This window comes from Sander lucioperca, chromosome 5 (genome assembly GCF_008315115.2).
Source record: "Sander lucioperca isolate FBNREF2018 chromosome 5, SLUC_FBN_1.2, whole genome shotgun sequence".
NCBI classification, from domain to species: domain Eukaryota; kingdom Metazoa; phylum Chordata; class Actinopteri; order Perciformes; family Percidae; genus Sander; species Sander lucioperca.
This window is the reverse complement of record NC_050177.1, coordinates 19,422,263-19,441,931: the sequence shown is the minus strand read 5'-3', so window position 1 is coordinate 19,441,931 and position 19,669 is coordinate 19,422,263. Positions and strand designations below refer to the sequence as shown.

Sequence of the window (19,669 nt, the reverse complement as noted above, 5' to 3'; positions counted from 1 at the left end):
TTGGCAAATGTATTGGCAGATGCATTCAAATGTGTTTTTTTTTACTTATCTGAAATACTGTATGTTTCAGAAAAGTTAAAAACAACAATCAACCAATGACACAGCCCCCAGCCACACAGGAAGAGCCTCACAGGAGCAGGCAAAGAGCCGCATACGGCTCAAGAGCCACAGGTTCGCCACCCCTGTACTATACTAAGATTTTTTTCGACATACTATACTATGACTTTTTGGACATACTATACTATGACTGTTTTCAACATACTATACTATGACTTTTTTTATCACTTTTTCAAAATACTATACTATCACTTTTTTTAATCACTTTTTTCGATAGGATGCTGTTCGGAACACCACACTGGTTGTGGGTTAATTCCTTCACCATACTTTACCATGACTTTTTTTATCACTTTTTTTGACTTACTATACTATGACTTTTTCGACATACTATACTATGACTTTTTTCGTTATACTATACTATGACTTTTTTCTTCATACTATACTGTAACTTTTTTAGCACTTTTTTGACTTACTGTGATACAAAAGTCATAGGACTTTTTCATCACTTTTTTCAACATACTATACTTTGACTTTTTTTATCACTTTTTTCAACATACTATACTATGACCTTTTTGAACGTTATACTATGACTCTTTTCTATATTCTATAACTGACTTTTTTTGAAATACTATACCATGACTTTTGTATTCATACTATACAATGACTTTTTCATCACTTTTTTCGACACTCATGGTAATAGGACTTTTTCAAAATACTATGACTTTTTGACATACTATACTGACTTTTTTAAAGGCTTTTCCGCCTTTATTTTTTGACAGGACAGCTAGATGAGAAAGGGGAGAGAGAGGGGGAAGACATGCAGGAAATTGTCACAGGTAGGATTCGAACCCTGGACCTATGCTTCCAGGCATAAACTTCGAAGTACGTGTGCAGATGCTCTACCCACTGAACCAACCCGGCCACACATACTACTTTTTTAATCACTTTTTTCAACGTACTATACTATGACTTTTTTTATCACTTTTTTCAAAAAACTATACTATGACTTGTTTCAACATACAATAGTATCACTTTTTTCGACACACTAGACTATGACTTTTTTCAACATACTATACTATGACCTTTTTCAACGTACTATACTATGACTTTTTTATCACTTTTTTCGACATACTGTACTATGACTTTTTTTTGTCATACTATACCATGCCTTTTTTATCAGTTTGTGACATACTTTACTAAGACCTTTTTCAACGTACTATACTATGACTTTTGTCCCACATCTTATGCTATGCATTTTTATCACTTTTTTAGAAAAACTATACTGTGACTTGTTTCAACATACAATAATATCACTTTTTTTGACAAAAAAGTAAAAAAAAAAGTCATAGTATACTATACCTTTTTGTTTTTAACTTTTTTTTGACAAACTATAATACTATGACTTTTTTTGACACACTATACTATGACTTTTTTCTTTATACTCTACTATGACTTTTTTTTAAACTTTTTTCGACATACTATACTAAAACTTTTTCGAAATACCATACTTTAACTTTTTTATCACTTTTTTCAACATATGACTTTTTTAAAGATACTATACCACTTTTTTCGACATACTATACTATGACTTTTTTCAACATACTATACTATGACTTTTGTCTTCATACTACACTATAACTTTTTTATCACTGTTTTCGACATACTATACTATGACTTTTTGACATACTATACTGACTTTTTTATCACTTTTTTCAATGTACTGTACTATAACTTTTTTATCACTTTTTTCGACATACTATACTATGACTTTTTTTGACATACTACACTTTTTTCTTTATACTCTACTATGACTTGTGTATTCATACTATACTATGACTTTTTTATCACTTTTTTTGACATACTATAAAATGATTTCTTTCAACATACTATAATATCACTTATTTCAATATACTATACTATGACTTTTTTGACATACTATACTATGACTGTGTTTTTTATACTCTACAATGACTTTTGTATTCATGCTATACTATGACTTTTTCATCACTTTTTCGACAGACTATGCTATGCCTTTTTTATCACTTTTTTTCAACTACAATACTATGACTTTTCTGACATACGACTTTTTCATCATTTTTTTCGACATTATAAACTATGCCTTTTATCTCTTTTTTCGGCATACTATACTTTGACGTTTTCGACATACTACACTATCACTTTTTTATGACTTTTTTTCAACATACTATAAAATGACTTTTTATCACTTTTTTCGACATTTTATACTAGGACTTTTTTGACATACTATACCATGACTTTTTTTCGACATACTGTACTATGACTTTTTTTAAAATACTATACTATGGCTTTTTTTTATCACTTTTTTCGGCATACTATACAATTGCTTTTTCAACACCAGGGCCTAGCAGGGGACCGTGCTCTCTCCGTTCCTCTTCACTGTCTACACCACGGACTTTAGCTACCAGTCAGAGTCCTGCCATCTTCAGAAGTTTTCTGATGACTCTGCGGTTGTGGGATGTATCAGTGATGGTGAGGAGGCTGAGTACAAGGCTGTGGTGGAGAACTTTGTCACATGATGCGAGGACAATTATTTGCAGCTTGATGTGACAAAGACCTAAAGAGACTCATCTTTAAAGACTTAAAGAACTGTCTTTAAGTAATCCAGCTCCCTGGTCAGAGAGGAGGATGCTGTCCAAAGTACAGTCCATCCTGGACAACTCCTCCCACCCACTCCACAATACACTGGTCAGTCTGAGGAGGACCTTCAGTGACAGAGTCAGACACCCATGATGCACCACAGAGCGCCACAGGAGGTCGTTCATGCCTGTGGCCATCAAACTATATAATTGTGTGTCACATGCTTAGAGTAAAAACTGGTCTCACAGCACACATCCCCACATCACATCTCAATATTCTTGGACAATTATGTACTAAACGTCCTGCAATAGTTATCCGCTACATGAACAAAAGTGTTGACACTGCTGCTACTTGTATTCGTACTTTTTATCACTTTTTTCGACATACTATACTATGACTTTTTTCAACGTACTATACTATGACTTTTTTTTACATACTGTACTATGACTTTTTTTTTTTTACTTTTTTCGACATACTATGACTTTTTTTTATCAACATAATATACTATGACTTTTTTCGACATACTATTTGATTTTTTTATCACTTTTTTCTTCATACTATACTATGACTTTTTGTAACACTTTTTTCGACATACTATACTATGACTTGTTTCAACATACTATAATATGACTTTTTTTAACATACTATACTATGACTTTTTTTCGACATACTATGACTATTTTTCACTTTTTTCGACATACAGACATTTCAGTATGACAAATAAGTCATAGTCTCGTACATCGAAAAATGTGATAAAACTCTAGTATAGGATATCGAAAAAAGTCATGGTATAGTATGAAGAAAAAATTTATAAAAAAGTCATAGTATAGTATGAAGAAAAAAGTAACAAAAAAGTTACAGTATAGTATGTTGAAAGAAGTCATAGCATAGAATGGATAGAATATCGAAAAAAAATCATGGTACAGTATGAAGAAAAAAGAAGTTATAGTATAGTATAGTATGTTGAAAAAAGGGATTCAAAAGTTATAGTATAGTAAGATGAAAAAAGTCATCGCATCCGTCATAAAAATGTCACAATGGTGATCGGATGATACACGGACCCACAATGTCTTAGTGTAGTATTAATGCTGCAGCTGGGGGAGCTGGAACACATTTGAACTACTTCATGTTGAATAGTTTAATCTACAGCACAGTTTCATATTTTATAAATTCATCATATGTTTTGTTTGTAAAAAAAAATGTAGTGGAATACAGTATTTCCCTCTGATTAGTGGAGTGGATTAATTAGTGGAGTACAAGAAAAAAATAATAAAATAAAAGTAAAATAATCAAGTAAAGTGAAATTACCTCATAACTGTACTCAAGAACAGTACTCGAATATATACATAATTGGTTACTTTCCATCACTGATTTGGAATAATGTTTACTGCCACCTAGTGGTCACAGTGAGGAACTGCAACACATGAGAAGCACTTCCGGTGAATAGTTTCAAAATAAAATGTCATAAATGGAATAGAAAAAAATATTCTCTACTTTTCTCGTCATGGTTGTCACAACTAAAGACAACATACTGCATCGACTAATACTATTGTTAATTTGCTTATGCTATATGTTTGCATGTGCATTGCCCTGTGATGTATTTATATGCACCAGGTAAGGGCGTATATTAGCAAGTTTCAGGGTTATTCTATTAAATCTAGGTCATACATTTAATGTAAAAATGAGAACCAGCTATTTTACGAGATCACCATGAGCACAACAAAAGCTTATAGGGTAGGTACAGACAAGAATATCCTATGTATGTACATTTAGAATTCATTATTGGAATTACAAATGGTGAAATACAATACCACACAAGGCAAATATTACCACAAAGTATATACTTTATTTCAGGCCAATTTCAAAGTATCATATGAAGCAAGATATAATGTAACAGAATTTATTGTTCTAAAACACATGCACATATCTATCAAAAAAAAAAAAAAAGAACAGATCATTACTGAATATAAATTCATTTCATGTGCATTTAGAAAACTCTAAATACAAAAATCCTTTAACTTGTGTGATTAGTTCTACTGTTACAATGACAGTCAACAGCTAATACGCTCTGACAATTACACACTAAGTAAGCATAAAATCAGGTTTGTGTGACAAAATGCGTCATTGCATCAAAATGAAAACTCTGTAGCCGTGCAATACAAGCACTGTAGTGTACCACTCATTTTAGTTGCATTGTTCTCACCAACACTGTTTATCCACCATAAATCCATCAACACATGATTTAAATGATCAATAAAATCAAAACTAAAAACAGGTTTTTTCACACAGAATAAAAAAAAAAAAAAAAAAATTGTTCATGATCTCTGATCTACAAAAAAGAAAATCATTGTTCCATCAAGTTATTAATGCTACCAATGAAGTATTGTTTGGCAACAGAATCAGTGTGACACCATGTAAGGCCTCAACCAAGGGCATGCAGTTCCTGCAGTCATGGTGTAAACATGAAAATAATGGGATTATGGAGAGAATTGTCAGTGTGTTGTCTCCACTGCGGCTGAAGCAGTTTTAGACTCCGAGATAATGTAAACATGTGAATCACGTGCTTCTCTGTTCTGAAACCTCATCCTTAAAATCTCAGGGTTAGTCACTCATAAACAACCGTCTCGTCTAAAAAATAAAAAAGAAGCTCTCAGCTAGACCTATTCAGACATGTCCATTAACACTTTAAACCTACATCATTTCCTCATTAGCTTATACAGTGTGTTCATACAGAGGCTGATTTACAAATCAAACCGTTTTATGGACTTGGGGAAAATGGAAGCGGAAAAATAATAAGTGTTAGCGTCATTACAAAAACATCTTTGGAATCTGCCACAACAATTCCTGACTTGAGATAATAACTGATTGTTTCTTAATTACTTCACACACGAAAAAAAAAAATTCAACAATCCGCGTAACTCACCGCTGTCAGTCAAACCCTGGCCTTCTACACTACCCCTCAACATGACTCTTTAAAACCTGCTTTAACTTGTCCCAGCTGTTAGTCTCTAAACCCCTCATTTCAACACACAGCATCGCACAGAGGGGTTCCGCTCCCTCCTTAGGAAGACCATTTCAAACGTTGTTTCAAACATTGTAACTCTTGTGTACTGTATGCTGCCACAAGATTGAATTGATCAAAGAGCTGTAGTTTCTGTTCAGCCAAAAGATCTGCCTTTTTGGTTAATGTTTAGGGAATATAGTAAAAGCTGCATGTGATCAACATAGACAATAACACTAATATGTATATAGTAAATCACAGAGATGAGAAGAACATCAGCTAAATGGTTAAAAAAACGCCTAACTGAATCATTCTGTCTTGGCAGACTTCATCATTTGTGAAGCGTTGTGCTGTGATAACAGTCGACCCGGTTAAAAATGCATTAAGTCATCTATTAAAGAAATTAAAAACGAGGCAAAATGCCATTTGATCTAAGCTATCATAAGATATGCAGTAACCTAAAAAATAAAAGAATACTATTAAAAGATAAAACAAAGCATGAATCATGAATTAGGCTTGGATAAGACTTAGCTACTTAGAAGGGTTTAAAAAAAAAAAAAAAAAACAGAAATCCCTAAATCCCCTTATGTGTTTTATAAAACAAAAATACAATTTTCATTATTGAACATTAGATAGAGGAAAGTGTGGCTGATGTAAATGAACACAGCCTAATTCTTATTGCCGCGTTACAGAAACTTTGTAATTGTTCGTGTTGCGTCTCAAAAAATACAACCGAAGGCACTTGATCTATCAAAGGTTTAACTTAGACTTGCTGGCACAGCCAAGCAGCAATGTAGTCGGTCCCCAGGCCCCAGCAAAGCTAACGTGTCCAAACTGGGCCTCACGTTACCTTTGCTCCAAATCAGTATTGTTCTTTATGCTTCAAATACATCATTTTTGGTTGCTCCGGCTCGTTGAAAACGCACACAAAAAAGAAGAATAAAAACATACAAGGCCAAATATAAAGCTACTTAAGCTAGATGCAATAGTCCCAAATGCAGCTAAGTAGTGCTGCTTTATGCTATGTTGCAAGAAAAAGAGGCACCAGAGCCTCCGGGTGATGTCTGATGATGGCGGTCCTTGCAGGAGAGTGCATGCACCAGCTCAGCTCAGCTATGAGGAGAGACCGGGGGGAAGGAGCGACCCCTGCTCTAGGGAAAGATGCCCTAGATTCACGGACAGATCTGTGAAAGATTTGGGGACCCTTGTGTAATTGTCTGTTCATGGGCCAGCCTTGAAGACACAGACAAAATAAAGAGATAACACACCAGTGAAAAAGAAAAGAACAACACTGCCTCAGAAGAGCTTGGCCTTACACGGCGAGCCAGAAACAGAAGTTCAGAGAGGCTCGCTGAAATGTCTTGTTTAAAAGCATCTGTGACTCCTTCAAAGAGTAGAGCAGGCAGCAGTTCAGAGTGTGATGAGAGGAGTACGGAGCGCCCTGCTCGGATCTTCTATAACCACGTGAGGAAGCTCTCCTTGTCAATCTTGGTAGCTGCCAGCACTGTCTCCATGTCGTTGAGGATGTCGGAGCTCAGGGCCTCCTGGAGACTGGGCATCAGCTCTTCGCCCTCCACCGCCATGCTCTCACTCTCCAGGGTGCCCAGGTCCACGTCTGTTCCCGGGATGGCATCCAGGTAGTCGGGGAAACGACTGGGCTGTGATGCCATGGAGGGTGGGAGAGAGTCCCCTAACAGACAGGAAGAAGAAAAAAAATAAGTCATTAAAATTATTTGACTAAGCAAGCATGTTTTAAAGATAAGGACAATGGAGTAGAGCACTGCTGGGTCTTTGTTGTGATCACATACAGACACTTTGCTGATTGCAATAGCACATGTTGTTTATACACTGGAGTGCCCCTGTGGTTGTTTCTATGTAGGCCGAGTTGCACAACATAAAAATGCCACCCGAACAAGGAATGGTTATTATACTACGGCATTACATTATGTGCAAATGGGACATGGCAACCCTAACACACTGAAAGTCATGGTGTTAGAAGTGGTTGAAATGGACATTAGAGGGGGTGACTGCCTAAAAAAATAAATAAAAAAAAAAAAAGACTACTTTTTGGATTGTACAGCTGAAAGCAACAAAATACCCCAGCCTCAAAGATGAGAAAGACTTTTCTCCTTTTCTGTGAAATATCACTTCAGCAATACACGAGAAAAGAATTGTATTAAATATATAAATATATTAATTTGTAACTCCTGCCCTCATCTCCTCCTCTCTCTCCTATTAGTACAAGCATTTTGTGAGAAAAAAGGGGTGAGTCTCCCACAAATTGCAACAGAAAATCTGACAAATGTTTATTCCCCATAAAAGGTCTCCTCTATAACGTATAAAAAGTCCTAAGAAATCCAAGTGGTGGAAAGTATTGAAAACCAATGCATGGGAAAAGTGGGTCCAAGTTGAAAAATAACACCATTATTTATGTAAATGAGTACATATCTAATTAGATAATGCCTGATTTGCATAATTAAACATAAGTTCAGAAAACATGTAATACAAAACATTATTGTCTTAATGTAAATAGTCCACTCGGGAAGTTTCATGGTGATATCTGTTAGTTAAAAAAGTTCCCCAGCCCGACCAGGCTCCTCTCCTTAACCTGTCTCTCTTAATTATGCTGTTATAGTTTTAGACTGCCGGGGGACTTCCTTTGACACACTGAGCTTCTCTTTCCTCTCTCATTCCATTTGTGTGCATCCATGTCCCAGAAATGTTTGTTACTAACCTAGCTCTGGGGAGCTTATTCCTCGGAGTCCTTATGTTTTTTTTCGCCCAGCATGTTTCCTTGGATTAGGGTGGCACCAAAATCAGGGTTGCAGCTGTCGCCGTGGTCCTGATGCACGCCCTGCTATGCCCTGTTACACCCTGCTTCGCTCTGCGGTGCCCTGCAGTGTTCTGCTACGTCCTTCTACGTCCTGCTATGCCCTGCTATGCTCTGCTGTGCCCTGCTACATCCTGTAATGCCCTGCAGTGCCCTGCTACGCCATGAACTACTACAACTACTATTTCTAGTCACTGTTCCATTATCTTTATTGTGACCGTTATTGCCACTATTCATCACACCCCCAACCGGCACCGTCAGTCACCGCCTACCAAGAGCCTGGGTCTGTCCGAGGTTTCTTCCTAAAAAGGGAGTTTTTCCTCACCACTGTCGCACTAAATGCTTCTTCATCTTGGGGGATTTACTAGAATTGTTGGGTCCTTATGTTATGTTATGTTATGTTAGTGGTCTAGACCTACTCTATCTGTGAAGTGTCTTGAGATAACTCTTGTTATGATTTGATACTATAAATAAAATTGAATTGAAATTCCCCTATTCACCTGCAGTGTCTCCCCTTAACATGTGCTGCAATGGGAAATTGGCATCACCGATTTCAGTATTTTTCAATACTTTCCACCACTTGGATCTCTTAGGACTTTTTATATGTTATAGAGGAGACTTTTATGAGACTTCATCAGCTGAAAGAGTTTCTGTTGCAATTTGTGTGGGGTCATGTTGCATAATGCCTGTACGATATACTACCCCCCCGCTCCTCCTCCACCTCCTTCTTTCGCCTGTCTATTGATGATGTAACACTTCCTTGTTTTTGACCAGAACCACACTACCCCTCCACTGATTAGTGTAACACAATATAGGTGTGCAAGCTACTGCTAACAATTACCCTGAAGGAGACACATGTCGTTGCAACACGTTGGTCATTTTAAATGCATGTAAAGGTTTTTCATTTTCATTTTGTCACAAACCCTACAGTGTGTCTTAGATTGTTTTTTTGAAGGAGACTTGCATTTGAAGGAGACCAGATTGTACCCATGCAATGGGCCCTGCACACGATGGAAATAAGCATGTTTTGAAGATTTTGTCAGCTTGGTGCATTACAGTAAAGACAATAATTGAAGTACATTCCTATTCCTTTTTGTACAGACTGTAATTATGAGCAGCCAAGTGAGTAAAAAAACAAAACAGTTACAAAAGACTCCTAATGGTAATTACCAGCAGGAGATTTGGGGGATTTCTGACAGCTACGACGTCACCCACATGGTGGAAAGAACTGCGCAATATCAATGAGCCAAGGCGGCTAAAAAGCTACTTTCATTATCAGTAGGGCATTGTAAGTCAAAAGTTATTTATTAAAGTTACTATTAACACACTACAGTCGATTCAGGTTTGTTTTGCAATAAAGTCATTAATCTGTGCCACTTTTCCCATGTACAGTATGTGAGTAGCTATAGATGCAGGTAGAGATGTTCCGATACCGATACCAGTATCAAAAAAGCCTCCGATACCGCCTAAAATGCTAGTATCGGTATCTGAAAGTCCTGGAGTTTATGCACCGATCCGATACCACCTAATTTGGCCCTGAAGGAAATCTACTTTAAAGTAGTTTATTTATGTTCATTTTCCGTTATGACTGACTGTCAAACTGGATAATAAAAGAAAGTTCAACGGCATTTATTGTTTGCGTTTGTTCATGTTTCACAAAAACGTTGAACCTGAGCCAGGCCGTACAACAAAGATAGAAATCATTTCACATCCAGACAGATAGATAGTAGTATACAGCTGTTAAAACATAATAAAATATATGACACACTGGTATCGAATCAGTACTCGCTTTCGGCCGATACGCAAGTTCAGGTATCGGAATCGGTATCGGGAAGCAAAAAATGGTATCGGACCTTCTCTAGATGCAGGTAACCATCTTTGAATAATAATCCCATGTCGTTAACAACAGGATACTTTCCTGTTCTTCCTATTCGGCAAACATGACTACAATGTGGTGTTATACAAAACTAAACAAAAAAAAAACAGATCACCAACTACAGAAACTTCACATCATTGCTTATCCAAGCAAAGAGTTGTCATAATACAAACCACACTGACTACGTTTACATGCACATAGTATTCTGGTTTTTGCCCCTATTCTGAAAAAGACAATATTCCGACTAAGCTGTTTACACGGCTAATGAATGAAGTGAATATATACGGAATATGAATATTCCACTTATATTCCCATTTACATGCAGCCATGTAAATCAGAAATTTTTCAAAGTTTTTCTTGTTCGACCGTGTAAACAAAGCCTCCCTCGTTCATCGATTCAACCACCTTGTAGAAAAGGTTGGCGTTGCAATGTTTACGCATATCCAAAAAAGGGCATGCATCTCTACCGCAGCCGTGCAAAACTGTTGGCTGGTTGGTTTGTGCCCAACAACCATAGCAATGCACAGAGCTGACCGCAAGTCGTAAACAGGCAAGAGGCCGTAAACTGTCACAAACTGCATTTAAAACCCTGGTTAGGATGCAGATTCTGAATGTGCTGTATACATGTCCAAAGAATGCCTCTAAAACCTAAATAATACCGGCATATCCCACGTCTTAATCAGGAAATGCTATATTCAGAATGCTGTTTACGTGACCTGTGTCAAATTGTGAATATTGTCCTTTTCGAAATAATAGTGGAATATTAGTGTACATGTAAAAATAGTGACTGTCTGACAAGTGATCGTGTTTCCAGCCTCACCTGTGTCCATCTCATCCACACTGTTGAGGAAGTCATCTGGAGTGCGAGGGACGCTGTAGCTGCTCATACTCAAGCCGCTGTCTGTGCTCTCATCCCTGGAGTGGTAGGTCCCGCTGAAACATACAAAAATAAAGAAATCTGGGTTATAAACTCTGCACAATGGCTAATAAACATCCCGATTTCTATCAAACCTAAAGAAAATAAAAAGCTTTTCCGCTCAGCAGAGTTTGTGGATGACCTTAATGACCCACACTGAACTACTTTGAAAGTGAACTCCTTGAATCTAATTAACTGACCCAACAATGCAAACACACTAAGTTATTAAAAGCACACAGGCTGAAAAGTAACAGTGTGGCCTTAATTCCCTCAGGGACCTTCTGCACACATCCGCAGTTTCAGCAGTTCTATCTGTTTAAACGACTACGGTGACCGAGCTTTCCTTTTCTCGCCCTCTATTGCAGAATATCGCAAAAAGAGCAACGGTGAACGGGGCAACAGAGAGACAAAGAGGCAGAGAGAAGACATTTGACAAGCCTATACTAATTAGCAGAGGAAAAATATGTAGGCAGAGTAAGGCGGAGGCAGGATGAATGAGGCCATTGTGAGAGTAGGGGAGGAGGGGAGATTAGGTTGGCCTGTCTACTGACTGGACCACATGTTCTCATGGCCTGCTTGCTATTCAGCCCTTTCCTCATTTCATCCGCTCACAGAAGAACTAGAGCTTGAACTGCTAGCAATGATTTCCCAGAATGCCATGGAGCAGCATTCACCAATAGTTAGAAAAACCTCCTGTCCTGTCCCTTCCAAAATTAACACTTACACTGTTGTGTGACGGACAATACTTTTTAACATAAAACTGAACATGTGTTGCTGCTTTGGCACTTTAAGCATATTAATTATGGTATATGGCATTGTGTGTATTTCTGGTATATTTTGTACGTGTCAGAACTACTCCTCGTGCTTTTAAATTGCCCCCAGGGGATAAATAAAGTTATTTGAATTTAATTTAATTGAACTCGCAGTCCATGGGGTAGTTTTGTGTCTTCACTACTTGAATTGTGGAAATTGTCCATCTCCAATTTGAATAAAAGTGTGGTTTTATTTAAGTTTTTTTTCACAGGTTACATCACCGTTTAGGTTCGGATTGCCTTTATTGCAGCAGTTGGACACCAGAGGTCCTCATTGTGCAGTGAACCCCGGCACAGAGCTGCTGGTGTGAATGTGACATTACCATGTGAGGAGGGTTAAGCCCCGAGACTGGCCTTCTGTTTTTACTCCATGTGTATCTCGGGGAGCTCTCACCAGAGCTCAAACGGCCGAGTCTGATGAGCGAAGTGCCTCGCCGAGCACACCACGGCTGTGAGCCGTGTCAACATATGGGCTACTCCTGGGCTCTGTATGAAACCAACCTGTTGAGGAATGGGTCAGAGCTGTTGGTGGTCATGGTCCGGGCATCCTGGGCCATGGGGGAGGACACAGGGTTTGTGCTGCCATCTTGATCCATGCTGGTAGGCAGCTGATTCCTTATAGCGAGCTCCTGTGGACGATAAAGCACAAAACCCATGAGCAACACAATGGACCCCACACCTAACCCCAGAAGCTAAATATACACAGCTACAGCTTCATTAAGTAACAATGTTAACAACTGCCTTTTAGCCCTGCTGCTCTGCTGTCGCTGCAGAAAATGTTAAATTAAGGAATTACACACAGATGGTGCTCTCCATTTCTGCCCATACAGAGTGTCAAATTACATGAGGGGCCGACAACAGTTGGAGACAATTGTGTTCGACACATGCTCAGATCATGCTCTGATCAGATAAGGCTACGGATATGAAGTCATGCTGTTCTTTTTCACCTCCTTCCCCTAGAAGTCCTTGCAGGAAGGTGAAGTGACTAGACCAGTGTTACCGTTTTGAGATCTCATTCAACATTTACAGGATCATAGACGTCAACAGAGGCAGCCAATAGGATGGGATGTTTTTTACTAAGGATGTAAACTTCCTGCTAGACACCTTAAGTGTTTGGTATAAGTTTTTATCGGTCGTGTTGGAGCAGAAATGGATATATTATTTGAGGCAAAAAGATGGATAAAAAAATTATAATGTTTTAGTTTTTTCATCCTTTTGTTTTTATTTCCACTATGCTCGCAGCAGTGCTTGAAGGCGTTTCCTCCTCCAACGACTACATTTATCCCAGAATCCCATGCGCACATGTAAACAATCTGGTTTTGATTTAGAGGGAATATGAGGGTTGTGTACTGTAAACAACCTTTATGGTTTTATTGGCTCTCTTATTTATTGGCTGAGCAGCGTCAGCACTGGACTGCCACCAGCAAGTTGCATACATCGCCAGCCGTTCCTCATCATATTTCTGCCATGTGGAAGCCATTTGGGTGTGGCAAGTATTGCCCCAAAGTTGAACTCCCTACATAAAGCATATAGCTTGCACGATTGCAAAACTTCCTGCTATAATCATGCTCTCCTATATTTGCAAACAAAGAATGGTCTCCGTATTCCAAACATCTTGTATCTGAGAAGTTACAGGAATTAAGGGTTTACTGGAATACTGTCTATGTAGCCTGGTAAGAGTGCTTGAAATGTATACAGTCTGGTCTGCAATCCCATCTCCTCCTTTTATTATTTTCCATTAACCTTGTTTAACTGGCGAATATGGGTGTCTGGAGTTTGGATAACTAATATCTTTTTCTACATACGCATGCACACAAACCAGGAGAAATTTACGTAGGAAGGCAGGGAATAAAAAAATGCATGCAGTTACTGGTTACTCTAAAACCTTTGTTTAAATGCACAAACACAAAGGCGTGTAACAACTAAGTTAGAAACCAGTTTAAGGAGCTCAGGATTCTCCAGCAAAAATATATCTGTTTTAACCATGTTTCTCTTAATCCCTTACCCCATTATGCAAACCAGATTTCTCCTTCACATGACGTTTCAGAAAGTCGACAATAGCCAGGTTACTTAAAGGGCAATTATAGGGTGTAGGGTATTTTCTAACATAGACCCTGTTTTCCCATGCATTGGTGTCTAAGTGACTAACGTGAACTAAAATCTTTGAAATTGGTCCAGTGTTGAGTGAGAATGCTGTAACCGGCAGCCGCGAACCTGGCTGTTGTGTAATGTGTGTAATGTAACCCTTCCGCAGCAAATGTGCATCGTTAATTTCGTCCACTTAAAGTGGCGTTTTTGCCACCGACAGGCTCAGGTTTTTTATGGAAAGGATCTTTACAGAGATAGACCTTTTTTTAAAGAGTTTGTTTAACCAGAAACAGCCCTGAAATCGCCAAACTCACCAGACTCCATTTAAATAAACAGTACTTTTAGCGTGTATAGAGCCAGCATATTTTCACATGTAAATGGGTGAATTAAGGGATTATTTCGACCAAACCAGAGAGGTGATGGTTGGAGCTGTGGAAAGACGAACCAAGACGGCTTTTGATAGTTTTATTTTTGTCGACTTTGAATGAAGTGTGTTTTACGATGATAAAATTATTGTTTATTTAAATTAGTCTGGTGGGTTTGGTGATTTCTGGGATGTTTCATGTTAAACAAAAATGATCTTACTCTTTAACAAAAAGTCAACCTCTGTAGAGATCCTTTCCATAATGTTGTCAGACACTATATATAATCTGAGCATGTCAGTGGTAAAACAAGCACTTTTAGTGGACGTAAATTGAACATGCGCAATTGCCCATTACGTTACATTGCAGCTTGTCTTGCTTAATACGGAACCAGTTTTAAATGTCGTTGTTCCCATCAGTCACTTAGACACAAATACATGGGAAAATAGGTTAAAAATACCAACGTTACCCTTTAAGCATACAGTGCATGAGTACATGTGTACAGGACTTTCAAATCATCTTTTGCCCTACAGTCTGGAGCATGAACACGCTCAGGTCACTTCCTACACTGTGAATTTTAAACAACCCACGGGAATGGCGTGGTAAACAAAGTCACCAGCACCCTCATTCATAATCATAAAGCTCTGTTTCTGCTAAACTGACATGGCCTTGAGTAAACTACTGCACTCGGTTGCACCACCCCTGTGTGGGCGGCACAGTGACGCATCACAGTTAGGAAGTGATAAAATTACCACATATGACTCACGGGACTTCATCGCAGGCTGGTGTTAACAATAAAGACCGATCAAAGGGGCTGAAGATCCATCGCTATACCTGTAAATTATGACTCATTTTTAAAGGCCTATCCAAAATGTACATTAGGTTTTATTTACAACATTAACATTCTGCTGATGCCCTCAGTCAACTGATGAGCAGTTAGGGGTCCAGTGTCTTGCAACTACACTGTGTGTCACATAGTGAAAGTATTGACCTTGTGATGTTTTTTTTTCCCAGATCATTTTTTTGGCATTTTTAATGTTAATCTTTGACAGGACAGCTTAGACGTGAAAGGGGAGAGAGAGGGGGAATGACATGCAGCAAAGGGCCGCTGCGTCGAGGACTGAGCCTCTGTATATGGGTGTGCGCTTCACTAGGTGAGCTACCCAGGCACCCTGACCTCGTGATGTTTTTGATACAAGTGACGGGGCCACCGTACTTGCCAAACGAAATGCTTTAACTGTGATTACTGACCTGTGGTCTCTGTCGAAGCAGCTCCTGTTGCTTCAGCCGCAGCCTTTCCTTCTCGATCTGCTGCAGTCTCATCTGGTTGTTGCCTCCCATGATTCCGGGAGGGAGCTGCCCTCCCTGCTTCACTGGAGCACTCTGGGAGATCCTCTGCTGGTTCAGGGCTGCAAAAGAGACATATAGGAGTTCAAATATGTTGCTATTGTATAATATGTAGTGCTCATTTTAAACTTTGCATACAGAGACACTAAAATGGTACATTTAAACTTGGTCTGCGACTGCAAAAGAACTAGAGAGGACAAGGATAAACTGGTGGTTCCAGCTTTGTCTTCCTTCTGTGGGGAAATGTCAAAACCCAACAGCAACATTTCTTTGGGGGAAACAGGGGAATAATCTGTGTCACTACACCCTGAGGAAGGCTCAAGCCAACAAGCGTTTTGAAATGTCTTGCCAAATGAATTAAAAGGCCTTTATGGCTGGATATGGTTTTTGTGACTTTTCTGGTCATAACTCTTCCTCCTCTTCAGGAGAAAAAAAATCTGCTGGGTCTCGATAGGACAGCTTTGTCTTTTGCGCCCCCATTCTATGTTTAGGCTAATAAGCAGCCAGCAGACAATTTTCAATATTGGATGTATAAATAATACATATACTATATGATCTCCAGCATACTATAAATACACTAGCATCTCTGCAACTACACGTTTTAATGCCTGGCTGCATTTAAATGCCTCATGACAAGACTGACAACATGAGCGTTTTGTCTACAAGCTGAACTTGTAAAAGAGCCAGTGCAGCAGGTTGTGTAGAGCGAGGGGAAGAAACAACCCCTGTTCCTGTAAGACCTGATCCCCTCCCACTCACTGACTAAGACAGGCTTTGTTATTTTGTACATTGCATCAGTTATGACTTATCCTTTCATTGTGCGTTTGGTTTCCTTCTAGACAAATCACAGATTATCCCTCAAGACTGCCTGCCTCCTTGCCCGGGCCTGAAGGGTCCGGTGTGCAAATCAGACAGTTGGAAATGGACCTAGATCAGGTTCTGTAAACACTGTACCACTATCAACTTTAGTTTCAAAGATCTTTTACCCCAAGAAATGTAATTGGATTGTGCACGAACAAGCTACAAACTACATGTTTACATTATCAGAACAAATGGGTGCGTGTTGAAAACACAGCTGTTCCCCAGTGAAATCTTTGTTATTCTTTACTCTAGCAAGGGTGGGAATGAAAAAAAAAATATATAAAGCAACACAGCAAATGTATGCATGCAAAGTAGGTCACACATTTTATCATTATAGTAAAGAAAGAGAAGCAAATGCGCTTGACCACGAGGGGTGGAACAGTAACGTAACCAATGAGGAGAGGTGTTTGCTTATGCGCTTGAAGCACCAACCAAAACAAAGCCTTGACAGGGGAACAATTTTCATGGGGGGGGGCGGGGGGGGTGCCTCTCTGTGCTGTCCTGCCCGCCCCCGGCACCTTTCTCATCACCATTCAATCACTGTCTGTTTACACTATCTCAGGAGCTGAATGAACCGCGGCTCAGGGCTCTCCATGGGAAACTCTGGAGGCCCCGCCCCACCCTGCCTGCCGTCTACCCCCCCTCCGTCCCTGCTGCCTCCCCCAACAACCCCACCCCAGCACATAACACATGCACAGAAACACACACAGTCTTGGAGCCGCTGCTGCCACCTCTCTCCCACACACACACATCAACTGAAGCCATGGGAGAGTGTTATTTCTTATCTTTGGCAGATACTGAGGCCTTTTGTGGCTGGATCACTCCACCATCAGGGCACCATTAGCTGTTTTCTAAGGTGGAGGTGCTGCACATGGGCCATGTCAGCAGCTTTGAAGCAGAGGCATATAGAGAGAGATTCACCGATACAGATCGATCAGTTGCCAACTATTAAGTTAATGAACATTTAATTACTAAATAAACTATTTTGATAACCGTTTAAATCGGTTGGAATCATTTTTTTCTGAATAGAAATGGTAAACGAATTCTCTGATTCCAGTTTGTTAAATGTGAATACTTTCTAGGTTCTTCACTCCTCTGTGACAGTAAAGTGAATATCTTTGAGTTGTGGACAAAACGAGACATTTGAGGACGTCATCTTGGGCTTTGGGAAACGCTTGATCGAGATTTTTCATCATTTTAGGACATTTTATAGCGCAAGACAACAACTAATCCATTCATCGAGAAAATAATCTACAGATTAGTCGACAATGGAGAACATCGTTAGTTGCAGCCCTATAATATTGCACTCATGTATTATCGCTAATAGGAAGTCTGACAGGACAAGAAACCACAATCAGACAGCTAAACCTGTTTGGATGAGAATGTAAATACTTGTAACTTGACTTGTTTTACTACAGACTACCGGTTTCATCTTTAATCAAACTTCCTATAACTTTCCACAGCTGTGGATAAAATGCTGGCTTGTTTGCAACTATCTGATCGTCAGCCTGCTTGGGTTTCTTGCCCCAACTGACTTTATTGTATTGATACGGCCATGTTTCCAGATGTGAGCAATCACTATGGTGAGGACAATGTTACCATAGCCTATAGAAACGACGGCCAAAACTATGTCAATAAAACCTGAGTTGAAATCAACTGGAATGTTCCTTTAAAAGGTGTGAATTTTGAAAGAAGAGTATGCATTAAAAAAAAAAAAAAAAAACGAGTAGGGCATGTTATATACAAAACCGTATGCTGGCGACTGCAGTCTTACAGCTGAGTTTCTACTGAACCACCAAGTCAAGGACTCCCCCTCACAGACCAAACAGCTAACAGTAACCAATGTTACTGGAGGAACTATGCACAAACAATGAGCATATCGACGCAGGGAATTACATCTGCGGGTGAGATAGGAGCGAAGGACGGGTTCAGCTCAGGGCCAGAGTGATAGCATGAAAAAGGAGTCCAGGCCTGTGTGTGTGTGTGTGTGTGTGTGTGTGTGTGTGTGTGTGTGTGCGTGTGTGTGTGTGTGTGTGTGTGTGTGTGTGGTTTTGGAGGGGGTAGTTGAAGTCAGCAGCACATATGGGCGGTGATAGCTGGTGGGCCATGCAGATAAGAGACAAGTTAAGGCTGTCTGCCTTTTGTCTTCTTCACGCACCCCTGCAACACAACGAGCCAGCAACACAAGCCCTTATCAGCCGATCACACCGCCAGGCTTATTACACCACGAGATCACCTGGGGCAGGTAGGGTGGAGGGTGTGCCAGCTTGTGGGAAGTCGTATGTTACCAGGGCACAGCTCCTTTGAAGGGTCGGTAAATATTTGACTGCTGTCGATTTAACAAGTAAAAAAAGAAAAGGCCCCTCGGGAAGGTGTTGTGTTTTTAGCGTCGAGATAAGCAAAGTGGAGAAACAGTCTGGATGTGACACAAACACTGTTTTATCATCGTGTACAACAGTAAGGTCTGAGTAAAGCCAGCAGTCTGTGTTGACAGTCAGCCAGGAAATATCAACAGTGTAGGCCGGCCCAAAAGGGAATTATTTACACAACAGGTTAAAATTGGAAGCTGTGTTGGATTTAAGCGCTGTCGTGTTATTAATAAAAGTTTTCAAACCTAATCAAACTGAAATGCCAAAAATAGCAATATGATAAGTTTTTTTTTTTTTTAAATCACTTCAACTTCTGTTAAAAACACCTGGAAAGTTTCCCAGTTAAAAGGGTCAGTTCACCCAAATTAGTCAACGAAGACTTCTTCAGTAGGAAGTGGCTCCAATAAAATCTGTTCAAACCGGGGTCAGTGAGTTATCTAAAGTAGAAGTGACATTGTTTTTTAAATAACAAGTTGCTGTTTCCCAAATGTAATTTTCCAACACTGTCCACATAAATAAACACCTCTAGGGGTG

At 39.3% G+C, this 19,669-nt stretch overlaps 1 protein-coding gene across 1 annotated transcript in view; it reads right to left on the bottom strand.

Annotated features, from left to right (window-relative positions):
• Positions 1-4,497: 4,497 nt before the first annotated feature.
• The window catches only part of yap1 (Yes1 associated transcriptional regulator), a 34,816-nt gene continuing 19,644 nt past the window's right edge, over positions 4,498-19,669 (bottom strand). The window contains exons 5-8 of the mRNA XM_031297529.2: positions 15,810-15,967; positions 12,610-12,737; positions 11,201-11,313; positions 4,498-7,364 (exon numbers count right to left, since the gene is read on the bottom strand). Coding sequence (XP_031153389.1) covers positions 7,129-7,364; positions 11,201-11,313; positions 12,610-12,737; positions 15,810-15,967 — 635 coding nt within the window. The 3' untranslated portion in view covers positions 4,498-7,128. The remainder of the gene's footprint in view (positions 7,365-11,200; positions 11,314-12,609; positions 12,738-15,809; positions 15,968-19,669) is intronic.